Here is a 21,961-nt window from a genome sequence, read left to right as displayed (position 1 = left end):
GCGGTATAAGAGCGGTTAAACAACATTCCCTCCACGGCGGCCGTGTAAATGCGATAAACGCGTCGTCCGCCCGCCCGCCCGCCCCGCCGACGCATCACCACAACTCGGTCTCGTGCAGTCGTACGCGGTACGTCCCACCAGTTCGAAAACAGCGAGTGTCCGCGCGCCGTCGTCGTCGTTGTCGTCTTGTTCACACCGTCCACCCGGCACCCACCGCCCGGTCTTTTGGCGCGCAGTCGTGTTGTGCTCTCCATGTGCGTTACGTAACGGCGGCGACGTTATCACACGGTGTACATTAAAATAATAATATTATTATTACCATAGTACGGTTGACATGTTTTGATCCTCGTGAGTATTACATATTATTTGAATATCGTATTTTTGTTTTGTATAATATTATTATATCATCATCATTGTGGGGCCTGTGGGTAGCACAGGTGCATAAATTATAAAGATAATAGGCAGGGCTGGAAGTATGGCCCTTCTTCGACCAAATGTCACTTTCGTCGCTTATTTGGAAAATGATCACTTAATATTCAAATTGTAATTGTATTAACATTTGTTTAACTCACGGGACACCACATATTACGCACATTTTGTTGATAAAATTAAGCGTAGGTTATAATTCCATAATAGTAGAAAATAATATTTTAAAAGAACGCTTTTTATGATAACATAAAAATGATACTAATATCTTGGAGTAGGTCACTAAATTTTTAGTCTTAGCCACGTCCAGTCCTGAAAAATGGATAGGCCATGGCTATATCAATTGCCCTAATTTGGGGCTGCTGTCTTTTTTTGCGGAGGGAAAGAATATTATCAACTACGTTTTAAGGAGATTTCTCTTTCCAGCATGGAATAGGTATGTTTTTATTAACCCAAAATTCCCTTCTGATAATTCTGAATCTATATTTTTATTAGTTATGGGTAGGTCACGGAATGTGGATTGTTTTTGTGTCGTGGGTAACCACCGAAAGGGAATGATAGGGAAGACAATTCGTGATAAGTGATATAATTATTTAAAAATATTATTTGAGTATGGTTCATGCTAAAAAATTTTTTTATCTAATATGAGGCAATGCGCCCCGTCCAAAATATTAAAATTTCGAAACTCAGCTTAGTATTGTATTGTTATTTATGATAGTAATATACAGTAAAAAATAATAAGATCTGTATACTACAGTGTTATAGAACTAGTATAACATATTAACATATAATATCATACGTCGGTTCTTCGCACATTTTGGAAACCGTCTGTACTCTGCAGCCTGCAGGTTTTTTTAATCCGAATAACATTATAATATTGTTATTATGATGACACCGCGTACCAACTTAAATCTACGCCGCTTGTCAAATAAACAGACGATATTGTAATGAATTGTTAAAATAAGGATGTCGAAAAAAATGTTATTAAATTAGTATGTTTAAGTTTAATAATAATAATTAACGCTAGGTATTACATTTAATATATTATTTTAGTACATATTATAGAACATAAGTTGTACGTGAAGTATATAGATAAGTGCGTTCTGTATTGTCGTGTCTGCCTATCTTATATTACACTATTATGTACTCGGATTATACTCTTACCTCAGAACGTGTTCATCGATCATTCCTATTCGTCACTAACAATGCGAATAAAGGACTAGGTTAATTTGTTATTGTATATAATAACAGGTGCTATAAGATGATCTTATGTTAAAAACTGCAGGCAAAATATGATAAAATTTAGCTCGATGCACAACCATGTTTTATATTGGTATACAGTATTATATAAAATATATTAGTATATTACACTAAGAAAATGTTGTGTGAATTGTTCATACTCGAGTTCTAAATTATAAGGTTCTTGAGGTTTCTCTAAGGTCTTTATATTTTCAATATTACTCTTTAATTTTTGTAACGTTTGGTTTCGAACGAATTGGTACTCAAATTCCCCAACTACCTGTAATTATTTCTCTCTTGAATGGTTTTAGAAAAAGAGGGTGTACTGCGTCACTACAACATAATATGTCATATGCCACGGGGGGTGGACCGTAGATCTTTACAAAGGGTTAGTTCTTTCTCTCTGTATAGACTCCAGAATTCTGCTGCACGCCGACTATTTATATGAACTGACAATATATATTTAAATCGATTTTAAAATGAAAAATAATTAATACCCACACAGTATTTATTTAAAACAGCTGGTGATTCAGATATTATTTTTCGTATATTTTATTGTTGTCATTGTCATATTTCTGTAAGTTTGGAGGTTGTATACGGAATGATGTTGTTTGACTTGTTCATTTTAATTTATTAACCTACATTAGGTTGTCAAACGTACGACACATAATCAGCAGAAGAAAGCAAACAACTTAAATATTACATTTGTAATATCAAAATTAAAAGTACGAATATTTTTTCAAAGTATTTCAATTTCAAAATGCTTATAACTTAATTAACAATTAAAATATGGTACAAAACCAGGCTACAAACATGGATACCTACTGCTTTGTATGTTTTGTCCGTTTTGTAAGTTAATAGTAGGTAAGTCGATTCACCGTAATATTTAGAGGACACTTTGATATGTTTAATTTTATAGTAAATTTATCTACAACCAAATTTTGAAGAAAAAATACTATGTAGTCAATGATATAAGTCTTTTTAAATTTTAATTATAAAGCTGGTTATAAGCATTTTAAAATGCACACACAATTTACAATTTAAAACCTATGCCATTGACTAGATAATATTCTTACTTCTAAATATGGTAGTAGATCAATTTACTATAAAATTAAACATATCAAAGTTCAATTAACTATTCTATATTATGTGTATGTAAAACAGAGACAACGCATGCGAGTAAAGCGTCCTCTAAGCTAGCAGCACAAAATTAGTTCAGCTGAACACAAATTTGCTATTAGTTAACAGTAATTTTTTGATGAACGCGGATCCATTCACGGTGTTATTTGATTTTCATCAATATACCTATGTAAATTTAAATATTGATATGAATTAAGATCTTTGAACTTAACAAGATTCTGCGATGGTAGACAGGTCACAAATTTAACAAAATAAAATATAAAATATCGAACATTTGTTAAATAATATGATTAAATCGTTAATTATGAGTAGGTAGGTATTCAAATTATAGCCAATTGGTCTGGTTGTTTTTATATGATTATCATTTATCACTATTAGTTATGTGCTTTAATAATTTTATATAAATAGTAAAATATGAAATCATGGAAATACCTTTATTATATTGATTAATCCATCTCAAATAAAATAAACTATATTTCATTAGTTATTATGTAATAATGCGATCATTGAAAAAAGATACCTAGATGGATGACATAGATGACATTTCAAATAATGAATAAGTAATACAATACGCTTTTTTAATCCTTACGTGTTATGGATTTCTTTTTTGCTTCACTAGTATAGAGTGCTGATCTATACATCAATGAATACTTCCAGTTATTACTATTCTCAATATCTATGAGTTCAAAGATGAATTGATAAAAGTACTCATATATTATAATATTTTAATGAAATTAACTGTATTAAAGTTGTAAACATGTGTTTCAAATAATTATTGTATGTAAGTAATTCTTTCGTCTCTATACAGTGCGAAATTAAAAAAAAATAGCAAACTCGTTCTGCTTCATAATAGGTTTCGAGATTTCTTTGTAATTCAGTGAATGGATGTGGTAAATTTGAATTTGTAATGGTACATTTCGGGATAAATTGTAGGTACAATTAGGTAAATTACGGTACAATAAGGTAAATTGTAACTACATTATTACATTAGAAATACGATTATTAGTTATTACTAAAATAATTAATTTTTCTATTAGTAATACGGTTGATTAAATTTAAAATTTAAAATTGTTTAGTTTTAACATAATCATTGCATATAATAAGGATAAAATATTATTTTTATTATATTATAATATCATAAATTATTGTGATTAACTTTTAGGTACTTAGTACTTGGTAGGTGTAGCTTATAATTCAATACCGACTTGAAAATAGATTCATGATATAAATAGCTCAAAATTAATCTAAATAATATAAAAATGCTATCTCGCATAGAAAATGATAATATACGTAATGGCTAAAAGTTTCAAGTAATTTTATGAATATTATATTTTTGTTAATAACAACTTTTTTTATTTAAGAGAATATTTACAAATTTTACCAGTAGCAGCATGATAAGTAAATTAGACGAATATGACAAAATAAAAACATAAATATATATGAAGACATAAGAGAGGAGGTAAACCCGTTGGTAGACAAGTATATCATAAGTTTTTTTTTATTATTATGAGTGAAAAGTAATGTTTATTTTGTCAAAGCTTCCCTTGCAAGTTTCTTTTTAGACTCTTAGCGTAAAACAATTACAAAACAACAAAAATCGTTACTTTTCCTATAAATATTAATTCAATTCAACTTGAAATGTGTATAAAATATAAATAATAATTGTACTTATGTATAGATTAGATTCTTTAATTGTTTTAAGTATAACAATAAGGTACAACTTAAGAGGAACTTTGAATTACATTTTCAAGCTTTTTGACAAGAAAATTGTTTGTATCAAGATTCACTGAAAAAAATCGAAAAAATCTAATGTTTATAAATAATTTAAAATTAGGTAGTCTAGATATTTTGAAAATTTCATTCTGTATGGAAAATGCTAGCACAAAATATTGGTCAAAATGTCAATTTTTCTCTTATTTGAAGGTTAACACTGAAATAGTACGAGTATAATATGGTTGCAATTCAACATTATTTACATATTTAATAATAAGCAACTAATAACTAAAAATGTATTTATTTTTAATTTTTTCTAATTTTATTAAGAGGATGTTAGCGCACTATTTGCTATTCTCTTTCTGGTCCAAGCGCATTTAAGTTGAATAATTTTTTATTTGTGTTGTGAAGTATTTATAGAGTAAAATCGCCCATTACAAAAACGATGGAGAATTATATTTTTGAGGGTATGATATATCGATTTGTCTAAATATTGTCTCAAAACAATTTAGACATCATTTAAACGTACAACATTTTTTTTGTTTATTTTGAAAGTCGAATACGAAGTCAAATAACAATAAAATATATAATCGACGTGTCTTACCTTTAAAAATATTATTTTCCATTGTTTTTGTAATGGATGATTTAGCTCTAAGATTACTTAAAAACATAGATAAAATGATTCTGCGTAAATGCGTATTGTCTATGAGAGAAAACAAATAGTGCACTGACATCTTCTTAAGATATATACAATCTATACAACAAGCATATTTTCCTCGATATTTTCAAACCTGTTATTGTTTTAATTATTAATACTGAGGTACCTCATGCATCTATATTATGTATATATTTTAATATACATTTCAATATTTGTAAGTGTAGGTACTAGAATTCTAAGATTCGAACTTTAATTTAGAATTTGCATTATAATATATTATATGATATAGTCGATTACTTTACATTTTATACATTTGGAAACGTAAACACTTAAATATTATAAATTAAATATTTTTATTGTTATATAGTTAGATGAGCTTGTTTAAAATATAATATAGGACATTTTTTAATGGTGATTAATATAAGACTAGTGAATGCATATTTTATGATAGTTGATAAGTGTTTATCATTGTTCTATACACTCTTTAGAGCTATACAATATTACGATCAACGACTTTGTATTTTCTATTATTTAACCAAAACATTGCAATAGAAACGGTTAACATTAATACATTTTGTAGTATTTTCTTATTTTTCGTATAATTTGTTATTAACTTTCGTATATGTAAAAATGATATATTATGAATATTTATATCCCCAGAATTGGTGTAAATTACGAAAGTACTGAAGAGTGATGTTATACTGTATGTTTGTACATACAGTAGTCATGTTTCCTAAAACAAACGCACAACATATTTTCGTTTAAAATAAAGATATTTAAAATTGTCAGTTTTAAACGACTTGAATATAATTAAACATTATGACATTAAACATTCATTAAAATTAGCTATTTTAGTCAATCCGAATAATGATAATTCAAATTTAAAATAATCGATAAAATATCATAAATTGTAAGGTTTTTACATTTTATTATTATCATATAATAATTGTATTACTGAACTAAAGTTAATAATATGTAGGTCAAATTGATAGCAATCAGTTATGAACATTTCTTTTAATCCTGAACGAGAACGAAATTGTTTTAATGTTTGTAGAATAATTTAAAAAAGAACTTGTGTATGTATTAATATTACTATATTATTATTGCATCGACTGAAGTCATAAAATAATGATAAATAGTTGTTGTGGTTAGGTCATCAATAGCACGTATAGTTTAGAGTTATCCGTGTTTATAGATTGTACAATAATAAACTTAATAGTCTTAATGTATAAGTAGGTACATTACATTAAACAATACCTATACTTATACACATGTAAGTATGTTATGGGAAAAGTGTATTGTGCTGTATCATTATTATTACTATTGTTTATTATCATGTTGATATATTTGAATGTTTTCTTCATATTATTACAATTTTTGATAGCCTTCTTACATAATAATAATAATAATATATATTAACATATAAAATTGTTAAGCAATATTAACGCATATACCTGTGTATACTGTATTTCATAGGAAGGATGGATCCCCAGTATCTTTTTTATACATAATTATAAGTGCGGGGGCACTACACTGCGATTCATTTTAAAAATAATAAATGTAATCCCCCCTCCCCCAATGAAAATTCCTGTCTACATCACTAGCTAGCCCTATAGTGTACCATAATATTTTATTTTATTATATTGACTGGGACAGTATGGATCGTAGGTATTAATGATTAATGAATCATTTTTGGTTGCCCCGTGACGTTATCAGCTTAGTTAACAGCTCTGGAATGTGAGTAATTTAAAAATAATAGATGTTTACGTAATTACGTATAATTACTAATAAAATTAGTATTATTATTAATAAAATTAGTAATTACACAAGTACGCAGAATGCTAAAGATATTAATAATTTCAAAAAAAACACGAAAGTTACTAATTGCTAATTCCAACTATTTTTATTTATATATTTTCAAATATATTCTTATAAATTATTCTAAATATTCATTATTTAAACATTTAAAATATTAAACTTATTTGAATGTTTGTTTTTGCAAAAAACTGTTGATAACAATCATCAATAATTATCATACAATTTTATATCGAGTGTATTATGTACAGCTAATGCTTTCTACATAATGTATACCTATGCTTAATTATAATGTCACTTGTATTTGTTGAAAAATAATACATAACGAAAATGTGTTATATGTGTTTGTTTAAACACCAAGAAAAATGAAAAGATTACTATTTATATCTAAACATAGAGTGTTGTAGGCACATATAATGTCAAAATTACTTTTTACTAATTAAAAAAAAAATATATATAATATCTGATAATCAACTTTCTTATAATGTGTCTATAATGTGTATGTATTTATTTATTTTGTTGAAATTAAACTCTGGTAGGCTTTGGACAAATACAACAATATAGGTACGCCAATAGAAGTATTAGGTATAGTACATTACCAGTTATTAGTAGGAAACTTAAACTCAACAGTATTATGAATTAACAAATGAGAAAAAATAATGATGTACTCTGCATGAAAATCAATTATGTTATAACTTATAAGATCATAATTTTATGTAGCTATTAAAATTACGTATTAGTCTAATCAAGGATGTAGATATTGCGTGAAAAGTTATATTTCTCATTTAAGAATGATTATGCTGTTAATTTTTTTTATACACTTCAAATAAAATACAAGCAGTATTTATTGTAAGCATTTATTAAAATATATGTCTTTATTCTTGGTTTTCTTAAATGTATTCACTCCCACTTCGGATTTTCCCATACTCAATATGACCTTGGATATTTGTAGAAGGTTGAGTAGTTAAATTGGTATAGGTACTATGATGTTCGCATAGATTTTTTTATTGTCTATATTTTAATTAAGTATAAACATAAACATTTTTCATAAGTTTCCTGTAAAAAACATAGTATTTTATAACCTTGTTATATTACAACCTGTTTTCAACATTTTTTATTCCATCATTGACGTGATTTGTATTTACTATTAATTTACATACGTATAATTTTAATTATTTGTTTTGTATGGTATAATAGGTACCTATATATATAGTGCACGCCAAAGGATCTATCAAATTTGGTGTTAAAAAATTTAAAATATCTGTAGACTTCAGTAATTTTTTATTTCGTACCTATATTTTACCATAACCTATGACTTTGCACGGACTGCATAACTTGGCATAAGCAACTTAAAAATGCATTGACTACTTAGTACATATAGGTCAGGTTGGTAAAACCTTTTGTAGTTGGCAAGTCAATTTACACAATTATATAAACACTAAGGGCCGCTAAAAGAAAAAAAATAGTTTTTATAAATTTTAAAATATTTGGTACGTTAGTAACTTGTAAATCCGCAGAAATATTACTATCACTATTGTAATAATTCAGTGATATGACAGACTGCCGAAAGAAAAGCAATATCAAAATATTATATTAGTTTTTAATTGTTAAAAATATGTACCTATCAGTTCAAACATTAATAAATGATAAATCATTATAAAACTTAGTTGATACAATTATGAATCATTTCAAAAATTATTCTGAAGGGATTTCAGATAAAACAGACTTAGTAAAATTTTTCAAAAAATATTCAATGGTTATCTGTAGTTATTTCTTATACTCACAGATAAATTACTGAGCGCATATAAATCAACTTAGAACTATTGAAACACACTCCTGATCGAAAAGTTATCAATAAAGAAATATATGCCATTGTTAAATACAAAAAGCCGTTTTTAAAAACTTAATATTAACAAATTTCAATTTAATTAAATGTACACTTAAGTTATTTTATACTATATTATGTATTTCAAACCATTTTCGCAATTTTGTGTGAATTAATAAAATTACAACTAAAAATCTTTGAACGATGGACACGGTTAATTATTTAAGAATTGTATTATAATAAACGCATTGATTGATTGGATCAGTGATGGTATATACTGAATACTGATATAGTGTAATAGTGATATATACACATATACATAGTAATATATTAGGTAAGTACTAAAATGAATTGTATAATACTTAGCAAATTTAGTATATTTTAATATTTCTGATTTTTTTGTTAGGTTAGAATCAGATAGGAAAAAAAAGCTGATAATTTATTTGATGAAGGTACATGATGATTTTAGGAATTGATTTTCGTTGTAACGAATGTTGAGAAAATGATAACTTCAAGTAGCAAACCGACTATTGCCTACCTATTGGAAAATACATTAATATTTAATCTTAATGGTTCCAATATTCATTTTATTATTTACTAATAATCGCGTGTTAATATGCTAAAAAACATATTCAATCAAATTAAATGCATTCAAATTTGATGTTAACACAAATATAGGAATGAATAATATTTGATAGGCCTTAACATTTTTTTAATAAATTGTATATATATATTTTATAGTTATAGTCTATAGATCATATAATATATCTTTTTTATTGGAGATATTTTCAAGATTCAATATGAAATGTACCTATATATAATATTATAATAAAAATATTAAATGTATCATCAAGTTTGATTCTGTGCCTTGCATAACAATGTTTTAAATCATCGTTAAGCAATTATGGAATTAGAAAAATTTATAAATCATGATGACTAATTGTTTGAATACTTCCCGGTTTCCCGTGTATTTATTTTATACGTTGTGGTTATGTAAATTTCCAATAATTAAGTACGCCTAAGAGTATTTACTATACGAGTTTCCTTACCATGATTTTGAATAAATTATGTTTCACAACCCATTTCTATGAAGTTATTTTTCTGTCGTAAACATGTTTAATGTTTATAGATTATACCTGACAATATTATTGTTAGAAAAGTACTGGCATTAGGTAATCTAGTGAATTAATTGCTATTTTATTTCTATGTGCCTAATGCCGAATCATAATATAGTACGTAAATTATTGTTGAAATTTAAAATACTAAAAAACAAAAAATTACCAATTTATTAGTTTGAAAGAATTAGTTATTAGAGTTTATCAAACATATAAAGATCGTAAGAGATACGTTGGAAATTCAGGCAGAATATTTAAAAGGTGGTAGGGGGAGGGGCATTTAATAAATTGTGAATATTATATCATAAACTCTATAAAATCTGTGTTTTAGTAGTTTAGTACAGATTAAATTCAAAGTTTCAATCAATAATTTAAAACGGTTAGTATGTTAACAATAAGGCAATTCAAAACTCTTTACAACCGACAAATAATAATAAAAAATATTAAGTTCGTATGTAAGTTTTGACTTGTAGATGGTAATAGGTACCAAATAAAATGAAAACTAGGTACAATGCAAGCTGTTTTCTAAAGTTCCATCCGTTGTACCAAATTGTAGTTTAGATAAACGACTGTAAATTATAATTAGTAAACATTGAATGTCGATCACTGTTGTATTGTCAATAGACGCGATGTAAAGATAACCGGACTACAATAATTTATCAAGAAGTGTAAATATAATAATCCAAACAAATAAAAACCGAGCCATAAAAAACTGTATAGTTGCTATCCATTTATTGTAGTGTGACATACAAACTCAGTACCTAAAGTCCAAATATATTAAGTTTTTGTCACTGTATTTACGTCAAATAATTATTGACGTACAACGTAATAACTTGATAATTCATTAGCTCCAATATTTTTACTATTATATGAATCATTTTTAGCGAACATGACCCCCTCATAAATATTTGTCAATTAAAAAAAATGTAAAAAATATTTTATTAGACATTCTCTTTTACTTGTTACAATGCATTTTCGGAGTTCACAAGGCTAATTTTCTATAATGTTTTGAACATTGTCAACTCATGAAATAATTTGTATTAATTTGTATTAATTTTTATACGTAACATATTCAGTTCAAAATGTAAATTGGAAATAGACTGACGGAAGCTGTTTAATCAATACATATGATGTGTATAGTATACTATATAATATATATGTATATTGTACATGTAGTATGTACACACACACATAATATAAACTAGACTTTAGTCGAGATACCTATATTCCCCCATGTAATCCCTCGATTTATAATTGGGGTCCCTACTAGAACGTTTTATTATTAAATTTATTTATTTGAAACAAGACCTCGCTTAAAAAACTTTTTTGAAAGCTCAAGTTATTTTTATAATTAGACATTTTATAACCTTTCTCATGAAATTTGTATTAATATCCACCTACTGAACTATCTTTATCATTCACTAACCACTTGTCACTAGATATATGTCAGTTTTTTTTTTCCGTTTGAACCGACAGCAAAGGAGGATCTGTGTGAACACTACTACTCCTAAATATATGTCAGTTGGGCCGGACAGTTTGTCTGCTACACGTAATTATGAGTTAACTGTATTTAGCCTGGCCATCAGTGAAACCTAATTTTGCTCCAATCGTGAGGTCAAATCGTGTTCATCTGGTGTCAATATTAATAATGTTCCTCAAGTTGATCATACCTCCAATACATTTTGTATAATTAATAAATTAAATGGAGTGATTTTAATTTCCCTCATGAGTTATGGTTCTGTATTTATTTTTAGCCTTTGCAGATGACTTGAAATTGTTCCTTGGCATAAAATTCCCGCAGAATTGACAAATTCTACCATTTAATTAAATCAATTTTTGAAAATAGCTAGAATGCTAGATATTACAAAAAATAGGATTTCAATCAGAATCATCAAAGTTTCAGTTTACTATTTGCTAATTACGATAGAACTACACCGATTTATAGCAATATCTATATGAATCTCGAAGTGAGATGAATGTAATGAATCCATATTATATGTACTCTGCAGTTTCATCGTTATTCATAATTTATTAGTTATTTGTATTGAATTTAGTTTTTGTGTGTTAATTCTATTGATTACTGAAATGTTAAGTTGCTTAAAATGTTAACAGACTAGTAAATTCCTAATGTTAAAGATTGCATTACCTTTCATTATACCTACACAATGTAGGTTATGTCTAAAAAAAAATTTAGAAATACCTTTATATAATAACAAAAAATCGAAACTCGACGTATTTGAAATATTACAGAACGTACAAAAAAACCTGTTCAAACATAATACGTACATTGGTATCATAAAATCATGTAAAATAAAATGGCATTTAAGTTTTTTAATTTGTTTTCAATAATTCAACCATAAAATGCAGATTTAGTTTATATGAAAAGTATTGGGTTAACACTTAAAAGTTTTTAATTCTTAAATTGTTTTCTTGTATGTTTTAATAATGCAATATTCTTAATTAATTTACTTTTTACACAAACTAAAATATAAAAAATTGCTTATGAATAAATTAAATATTATTAATTAAGAATTATTACTTATACACTAATGTGTGTTGTGTATGGAGTATACTGTATATTGTTGGTGTATAAATATTTTAATGTTTACTTAGTACATACCTACTATTTAAAATATAAATAAAAAATAAAGTGTACTTTTTTTTTTGTAGTTTAAATTTGGTGTGATTTTTTTTTGTTTCTGAAAAAGAACTTTTTATTTAACTGCACTTGAGTGAAATTTACCTTAATATGTTTTTTTTTATTAAGTGTGCTCAATCGGATCAACATTGATATTTTTGGAAGACACTGAATATGTTATGTCTTTGCTAAAGACTCAATTCGTTAACGACAACGACACAGACTTTGAAGAAAAAAAATATCGGGATGACCATGACAAATTATACAATTGTTACCGCAGACCAAATGCACGCTCGTCAGGCGAAAATAATGACATCGGGAATGACATCCGTGATTTTCAGCTAAGAGGTATACTTAAAAATATGTTGACATGAATTAATACATTCGAACTTTTTAAATATAAACTGAAGTCGTTAAATGTCTTAGGTTTATTAAGTAAATGTATAAGTACCTCCTATTTATCTATAACTTTAATGAAATAAATAAATAGCTTTATTTATTTAAAATCGATTAAAAGACATAAAGTAAAAAAGCGGGTCAGTGGATACATAATTTTATACAGGTACTCTAAAAGTTTATATTAGGTACCCACGAATAATATTTTTAAGTTACAATAAAATAGCTTAATCATTATTCTTGGTTATTTAACAATATATAATTTCGTTCAAATTTGAACATAAAATAACTAAAAAAAAACTATGTTTATTTATTTTTTAGATATTTTGGTTACAGAATTAACTACTTAAGGAAAAGTTTTATGAATTTCTAACTCAAAATAGTTTGCGAATTTTCGTGATTTTTACGAATTTTGTCAAAATTCTAAATTCAAACCCTCATTAAAAAAATTATTGTAGATTTACCCTCGAATTTTTTTAAATTTTCATTCTCAACAATTTACAAGCTTTGAAACTTTGTATTACATTTTCAAGTTTTTTGATCGAGCGGAAAACATTTTATCGACATTAGTTGAGAAAAAACCAATAATAATCAAAAAAATCATAAGTCTAACTTCATAAGTAAAAAGTTCAACACGAGTCAAAATATGTGGAAAATTGTATAGTATAATGAAAATACGGATATAAACATTACGTTATAACTCTATGTATGTTTTTGAGGGTTACATCATAAACTAAAGCTGATTTTGTCAAAAACCGGGTTTCCTCAAAAATTTCCGTTGTTCCTTAATTTTTTGTTTGTTTTTCCTTCTGCTTTTGAAAACCTTTGAGAATTTTTTTCTTTTGACCTCTGGAAGGAACAACTAGATTCACTTCCATATCAGAAAAGATAGTATAGAAGAAAATAAACACTTTTACTGCCCCAGAAGGTGATGAAAGACACACACAAAAAAAAAACATTGTTTCAAAATAAATAATTAATTCATTGCTCCGCTCAGAATCTAAAATTTAGTGAAACGAGTTTCGTATCATATTAATCATATTCATATAGTTCCTTGGATTATATGATTTATATGACCGATTTATTCTGATTTAGGTACTATTTATACATAACGATGATTATAACAGGTTTTATAATTTTCTATTCATTATAGAACCATCAATATGACATAATGAATATTTGTTCAGAATTGTGTTTTTCGAAGCTTTGACCCAATCCGTAATTGATTGTAATTTGTAACACCATTAATTGTTTACTTTTTGTTGGTCTATATAGCTGCTACTTTAGATTATGTATCAGAATATAATGTTGTAGAAGCGTATTGATTTTTGTTTAAGCTGCAAATATTTTATTATCTATATTATGTCTATGTAATATGTAGATATATGTTTATAGATCATATATTTATACATATATAATACTTTATATTTAAACCATGTTTAAGTAGTATTATCTATAGATGTATTATTACGATGTGTTGTTCATTTCGTAAATCACTATTTAGTCAATGATATATATTTTGCACTCTATAATTATTATCTTTATTTGCTTATAAAAAAAAATCAATGTCTACATAATATATTTATATTTAAAATTTAAATATTCCATTATGCAATCAAAATTATGATTTCTTAAAATTAAATTTTTTTTTTATATAATGTTTATTGGTTACCTACATAAAATATTAGCGATGAATATATTATTAATAGCAGTTGTAATTTTCTATGAATTGGTTGATCATTTTTACATAATTTACCTGTTTGCAGTATATTCATGAAATACAAATGTTAAATATTATTTTAGATCTGTACCTATCACAATAATCAAGTTAAGCACCATATTATATGCTTCAATTTTAACTGTTAACTGGTTGTGTAAGTTTCACAACATTGATAACATTTCAAGTAAATAGTATCTGTGAAAAATAATTACTAATTTTAAAAGCCTGCAGAATATTATTTTTATTCGAATCATAAATGAATTTGAGATTACATATAGTAGGTAGGTAATAATTTTTTATTTATGTAAACTTTTTAAAGTGATTAGGTATTCCCGTTAAGTTTATTTAAATAATTATGTAAGTCTTAACATTTAGTTAGGTGGTGGGTAGAGCCGTAGAGGAATGTACCTATATAGTGCGTTCGAAGACTAAACCGGTGAGGCACTATTTGATAATAATATATTCTACTGTTGTGTATTGTCGTTTTCGAGGAGTTGTTTGTACGCAAATTCATATTATGTATCACTAGTCATTACGCAACACAATCAGAGTGTGAACGATGTGTATCGTGTTTACACTGTATAGGTAACTTAAAAGTTTGTAACACCCAGGCAAGTAATTAATCGTCCTACGCTATTTTATACTGCCATATATCTATAGACTATGTACAGACAACTGGCAAGCACATTTCTCTCAACGTGATGTGAGTCCCATTTGATCTCACGTGTATAGCTGTGGCCCCAGATCACAGTTAATATGAACAACTTTGATCCATACAATTTAAGAATTATCATAACTGTTGTAAAAATAGTCCCGATTTTGCCTGCAGATGAATGAATCACATAAAAAGATTTTTTCAGTAATTTTTGACTTATAAACCAAATCGATGACGAATGTCACATTTTGGCATTGAAAACAATTCCACTTAGTTTTTAAGAATGATGGAATAGGGTTTTGAAAATGTTAAATATATATATGAATCCTCTATAGGTATATTCCTACGTTGTCGAAAACATCGTGTTAAAAATGACCTATTCTTTTGCTTCTGGAATGTTTATGGGGTCGATACGAGATTTTTGGGACATCAGAATATAGTTATCACAGTTTGTTTCTATTAACGCTTATAAATCAATCTTTTCTTATTGCATACTTGCGTCTTACAGCTTTGTTTATTTAATTATTTAAATTTCAGATACCATAATGCCGGAAAAGTTGTTCAAAGTAATCATAATAGGAGACCCGACAGTGGGCAAGACTGCTTTTGTCAAACGATATGTACAAAAATCATACAGCAGAGAGTACAAGGGTACAGTTGGTGTTGATTTCGCATTAAAAATTATCAAAGTTTCCGAAACGGAAACTATTAAATTACAACTATGGGATATAGCAGGTTTGTTGTTAGGTCTTATATAATGTTTGATAATAATATAAGCACTGTACAGTACAAATAATAGGGTGTTGTTGTATTTGAAAATGACTTTATTTATAATATTTGTTGTAATATAAGTCAATAGTTACATAATTTTAGTTCAGTGAATCATACAAGGTGCAAATTAAAATAATTTACGAAAAAAATGGAAATTATAAATACAATTATTTTATTATTATGTAACTTTGAATTGTTCATTCCTTAAAAGTTGAAAATATCTATATGGCATAACTTAAGTTCTATACTACATATGTAGGTATCATGTTTTAGGTTTAGCAGTTAGCAGTACGGCAGCTTACTCATACCGTGTGATTCCGGTTAATTTTCATAGTAACATATTTATATTTCTCTTTGGAATAGAGAACGCAGCTGTTGTGTTTTATAAACTTTCTAAAAACTTTCAATCATTTTTATGCAAAACCTATTATATATTTGGGTATATTTAGGTTGTGCTGTATAGCGTAAATTAAAAATTATAATTTATATCAAAATGTAATTACTGAACGTCCGAGCTGTCGTATAACTAGTAATTATTATAAACTTCAAGTGAAATATTAAATGCAGGTCAGTCACTCTAACTGTGCCTACGTATGGTTATCAAGATTTTAAGTAAACCTTAAATATAAATGTACCTACTACCTACCTATTTATGTATAATCATGACACTGTTTTGTATATGCTCAGGTCAAGAGAGGTTTACGTGGATGACCCGCGTATACTACAAAGACGCACATGGATGTGTGATTATGTTTGATTTGTCAAATAAGAATTCGTTTTTAAACACTCTCAAGTGGAAAAAAGACGTGGATGCAAAATGCACTCAATTAGACGGCGGTCCCATACCATGCATGCTGTTGGGAAATAAAGTAAGGACGCTTTTTAAACATAGACTCTCCTTTAGCCCTTCAGGTTTCATAACGATTACTATAATATTACAATTATTAAACCACGAGATTCATATAAATATCTTATGTCCTTCAGTCTTTGTACCTATACCTATTCAGTACCTTAATAATGATTAATGGCTATTGCATACATATCATCTAAGGCAGACGATATCGTTACACACGATAATTAACAATATTTATTTTAGTAATTAATCCATGAAAATAGTTTTTCACTTTCACAGACTATTTATTTCAGTAGCTTTATTAAATTTTTACAATACAAAGAGAAGTATTTTATCCATGAGTGGTATGTTTTATTTTAATGAAATCATTCATTCATAAAGATACATGATTTTTATATAAAGGTAAATTTTAGTATCAGGTAAATCTGCTGTAAATATATTCAAATTGTATTTTCAAGTCTGTTCCCCATGAAACCGTTTTACTGTATAATCTCGGGTTATAACGCAATAACAATTGTTGGAACCGTCATGGTACCACTTTTAATATACTATAAAGTATATTCTCCACAGATAAGTGACATTGTAAATCATTCATTTTTAAATCAATAAACAAATCGCATTCCTTTGTATCAAACTATGCGGCATTGTGTGATAATGCCATAAATTAAACTCATTGTATATATAATTTATATGTGGTATTTATAGTTTATTTATTTATATAAGAGATCCTGTGAAGTGTTAATAATGGTGTGAAGAAATTAAATAGTAATTATCGTCAATTAGTTTTGAGATAACTTGAATAAAATGTATGACCTAAACACATAATTATTTTTCAATTTATGTACTTACTATATTCGTAGCATAGCAAAGACAAAAAACTTAATAGACGGCTGTTAATTTAGATAAAACATATTTTGTACCTAATCTAAAATAATACAAACATAAATATAAAGTATAAATGGGTGTATTTATATGTGAAACCTGGCAGTCATATTATTAAGTCGAATTATATTTTAGAAAAATGTTAACAAGCAAAAATATTATTTCGGATACAATAATAAGTACCTTAGTTGTATACATTAATTACTAAAACAAGTATGCTAGATACAGTTCATATTATAAAGTTTTTAAGTATTTATTTTGTATTTTATTTGTTGGTGCATAAACAGATAAAAGTAAAAAAAAAATTAATCAAATAATACAAGAGCTTATATTATTCTTTAAAGAACTATAAATTCTGTAATCATTTTCTTTACATAATACAACAATTAACATTGAATTTTATCATAAAGATACTATTTTATTTTGTGACTTGATAGTGAGTATTAATGATTGTTGATGACCTATAACAGTTTATTAAACCGTACCTATGTAATTAAATTAGTAGTAGTACTTTTTTTTTTATTTATTTACTTTAAAGCCAAAACCAATAAAGACTTGTGTGAAGATTTTTATTTTTTTTTAGATATTAAAAATACCTATCAAAGGGTTTGAATTCATAATTTTAATTACAAAAAAAAACGATTTATTTTGGAATATACAATTTATACCTATAATGTTTATGAATACCTTTTTTATATTTAATAGTCTATTTTTTTTTTATAATTTAAAAATTGATTATTTAACGATCACAATTGTCTTCATTTTTTATTATATTCCTAGCACAATACCGAATAATAAAAATAAAAATTGTAAAATCGATACAGGTAGTAATCGTTTGTCCCCGTAGTTTTTTTTGTAATACAAAATTAGAAAATTAAAAAACAAAAATTCATTTTTTTATTTAATAATTAAAAATGCTGAAGAAAACCAAGAAATAAAAATGTTTTATGATAAAATACGTATATAACTGTATACGACACTACTTCAGTTTTAATTCTATATATGTTCAAAATTGTATTTCTTAATATGGAACTAATACCGATCTTTAATCATATTTAATGTTTTGTTGTCTTTTCAATTTAAATATGTACATAAAAGCTCATCATAACTATAATATTTATTTATTTATTATTATATTATTTACCATATGTATATCATAATATATTTATTATCATTGATCATGTATTTAATGATTATGTATTAATCATCTCGTTTAATGTAATGTTGGCAATGGTAAATTGGTAAGACAAAAATCAAACTGTTTTTTTTCTTTTCGTGTATGGCTTCAATAGTCAATAATAACTATATTATAGTTCTCACTTTCAGGTTAAAAATAATATTATGATTGTCTTACGTAAATAAACAATGATTGTTTTTATGTTTTGCTGTTATCTTAGTGTAGAAAATGAAAGTACTCTTTTCGAAAAACAATCATCATCCTACTATTATCTAAAGGTACAAGGGTCTATACATATCACTGAAATTTATTATGTACCGATCATATAAGTATAGGTAGGTACTGGATACTAAAGATAAACACTCAATCACTGTTAAATATACAGAGTGATTCACCAATCATACTCAACCTCATTTTTTTTATATTCTTAGTGGACCGAAGAAATATTTGTTCTTTAATGATGTGTGTTTTGTTTTTTTATATGTATGTCTGAACTTCAGATTCTGAAGACACTTTTTCTAGTAAAAGAGACACTTTGATCATCAACTTTGAGGTAGTTTTCTGATAACAAATTGGATCTCAATTGACGCCTAAGGGTCAAAATTAAAAATGCTTAATAATTTTTAAAATAATCGAAAAAAACAACAAAATATGACTAACATTTATTTATTTTATTATAATTGTATTTTTACTATTAAAAAAAATTGTTTGGTTATCTATTGTTTATCAAAAGTTAGAGCGTCTTCAATTCTTCACTCAGAGTCATTTTTCATCGATGTATAATGATTTATTTTATCTAATTCAAATGTAATGCATCCGAAATTCACTGTACAGTAATACTTACCTATACCGCTACTTGACGGTGTTTTAATAATGAATTTTTTTTTAATTCTGATTTTTGAAATTTGTAATCATTCTATTTTATACTATTTACTTGGGTTTTTAAGTTGTTTACACCATTTTACACTGTGTGATGTGGCGATAAACTTTTTTGTCGAATGAGAACTAATCTTCTTTTACAGTAAATTGTTGATCTGGTAATTTTTTTAGAAATTTAAACGTGTCTAAATCGAAATTCAAATGAGTATAGTTTCTGAGTAATTAAACTTAATGTACAATAAGGATAATAGTCTTTAATAATGGTTTCACATAAACTATAACCCGCATAGTTCCTAAACCTATTATGAAGGTCCGTTATCCTTATTGTACATAAAGTCTATTGACTCAGAACCACTCATTCGAAATTCAATTTAGATGCTTCAAAATATCCAAAAATATTACCTGAGTAATAATTTAGAGTGAATAAGGGTGGGTTCTCATTTAAAAAAAGAAATTTGCTCCATATTAAAAAATCAATCAAGTTTATACGAAAATGTGGTCCATAAGTTTAGGTATATTTAAAAATTCAAAAATCGGATTTTGAACAAATTCGTTATCGAAGGTAAAAATGGTGGTGAAGTATGTTTGGTGAATTAAAAGTACATCTTTCTTAAAATGAGATAAAAATGTATATTGCCTGCAATGTATAGGTTTTTTTACTCATATTTATTGACCTTTTATCGTTCGATATATACATATATGTGTAATATTTGATACCAATATTAGTATCACGGACACGGACTGTGATTGCAGAAAAAATTGCAGGCTTCAAATTTTTAACGTTCTATTCATATTTTATTCAATCATATATACATCGATTATACCTAATATTTACTTAACTTCAGTTTCTCTTCGTATACGTGTATAATGGGTTTAGAAATATGCATTTAGATGTTTAGTGTTAGGCCATTAGATATATCGTTTATGTACACACATGCAGGCCGTAACATACGCACAGTCATACGCAGATATTGAAATGTTATAAATCATAATATATTGTTTCAGTGTGATTTACCCCAACGTCAAATCGATCAATTGGATATCGAGGCGTTCTACAAAGAGAACAATTTTATCGGCTGGACAGAGACTTCGGCTAAAGACGGGTTGATGGTTAACGATTCCATGCAGTAAGTCAATTTCTCAGACCCTTCGTCCAAAACGTTGTCTATAATATGTATGGTTTTTTAAGGTTTTTAATCAACTCGATGATGGGACAGTACAACGATGAAACCGACCAACCAGAACTCGTAAAACTCTCTGGCCCTAATACGGAGAACAAGAAATCGTGTTCATTTTGTTAGCCAATGATCAATGTCTTAAACGTTAAGGCCGTGTTTATACTATCATCGTCTGTATCGTTCTTGTATATTCGTCGTTAATTTCAACGAGTAATTAAAATGCAATATTGTCGTTGAAACTATATATTATATACTATAATTTATGTGTTATAATTAATTTTAAGCTTTAAAACATTTAGGTCTGATATACGCTTTAATTTCGTGTTTTGTCTGAATAATATACTATTGTAGCAATACAATATTATATATTATTTTTAAATTTAGTCAATATGATACCTGTTTCTGTTTTTTTTTATTGTTATGATTTAATGATTTAAACAGATTTAAGTAGTATCGGGGGGCCTATGTGATTTCACGTTTTCCAATGTCAACTATTTGTAATAACAGGAAAACACTGGCCCGCCTTGCGCCCCTGCATTATATATTTCACGTCTTGTTTCATAATTTTTTTCATTCGTAACAATATTGATTAAATCCATTTCTACACGTTTAAACTGTATCATATATTACTATATTAGTGAATACATTTTACTGCATAGAAATTTAGAAATCTAGAATTTTAAAATGTGTGTTTTATAAATGTTTTAAATTTGTATGTTATTATACCTACTATATTATTTCATTTTATTTTTTTTTTTATAAAACTACTATGTTGAATTACTTGAAAATACAGTACGATTTTACTATACGATGCAGCTAATATTATGTCTATTATGTCTATTAATTCTTATGTATACTCCACAGTTCAATCTATAGCCAAC

General features: G+C 26.8%; 1 protein-coding gene across 1 annotated transcript; it reads left to right on the top strand.

The window, feature by feature from the left end:
* Positions 1 to 127: 127 nt before the first annotated feature.
* LOC111032116 (ras-related protein Rab-7L1-like) lies at positions 128 to 21,888 on the top strand. Its single transcript, XM_022312339.1, has 6 exons — positions 128 to 348; positions 12,699 to 12,917; positions 15,878 to 16,075; positions 16,799 to 16,980; positions 20,908 to 21,029; positions 21,092 to 21,888. The coding sequence occupies exons 2-6, from the start codon at positions 12,749 to 12,751 to the stop codon at positions 21,201 to 21,203; spliced, it is 783 nt and encodes a 260-aa protein (XP_022168031.1). The 5' UTR covers positions 128 to 348; positions 12,699 to 12,748; the 3' UTR covers positions 21,204 to 21,888.
* The last annotated feature ends 73 nt before the right edge of the window (positions 21,889 to 21,961 follow it).

The sequence above is a fragment of the Myzus persicae genome, unplaced genomic scaffold (genome assembly GCF_001856785.1).
Source record: "Myzus persicae strain clone G006 unplaced genomic scaffold, MPER_G0061.0, whole genome shotgun sequence".
NCBI lineage: Eukaryota > Metazoa > Arthropoda > Insecta > Hemiptera > Aphididae > Myzus > Myzus persicae.
The sequence above is the reverse complement of the archived record's forward strand: the minus strand, read 5'-3'. Positions and strand labels throughout refer to the sequence as shown.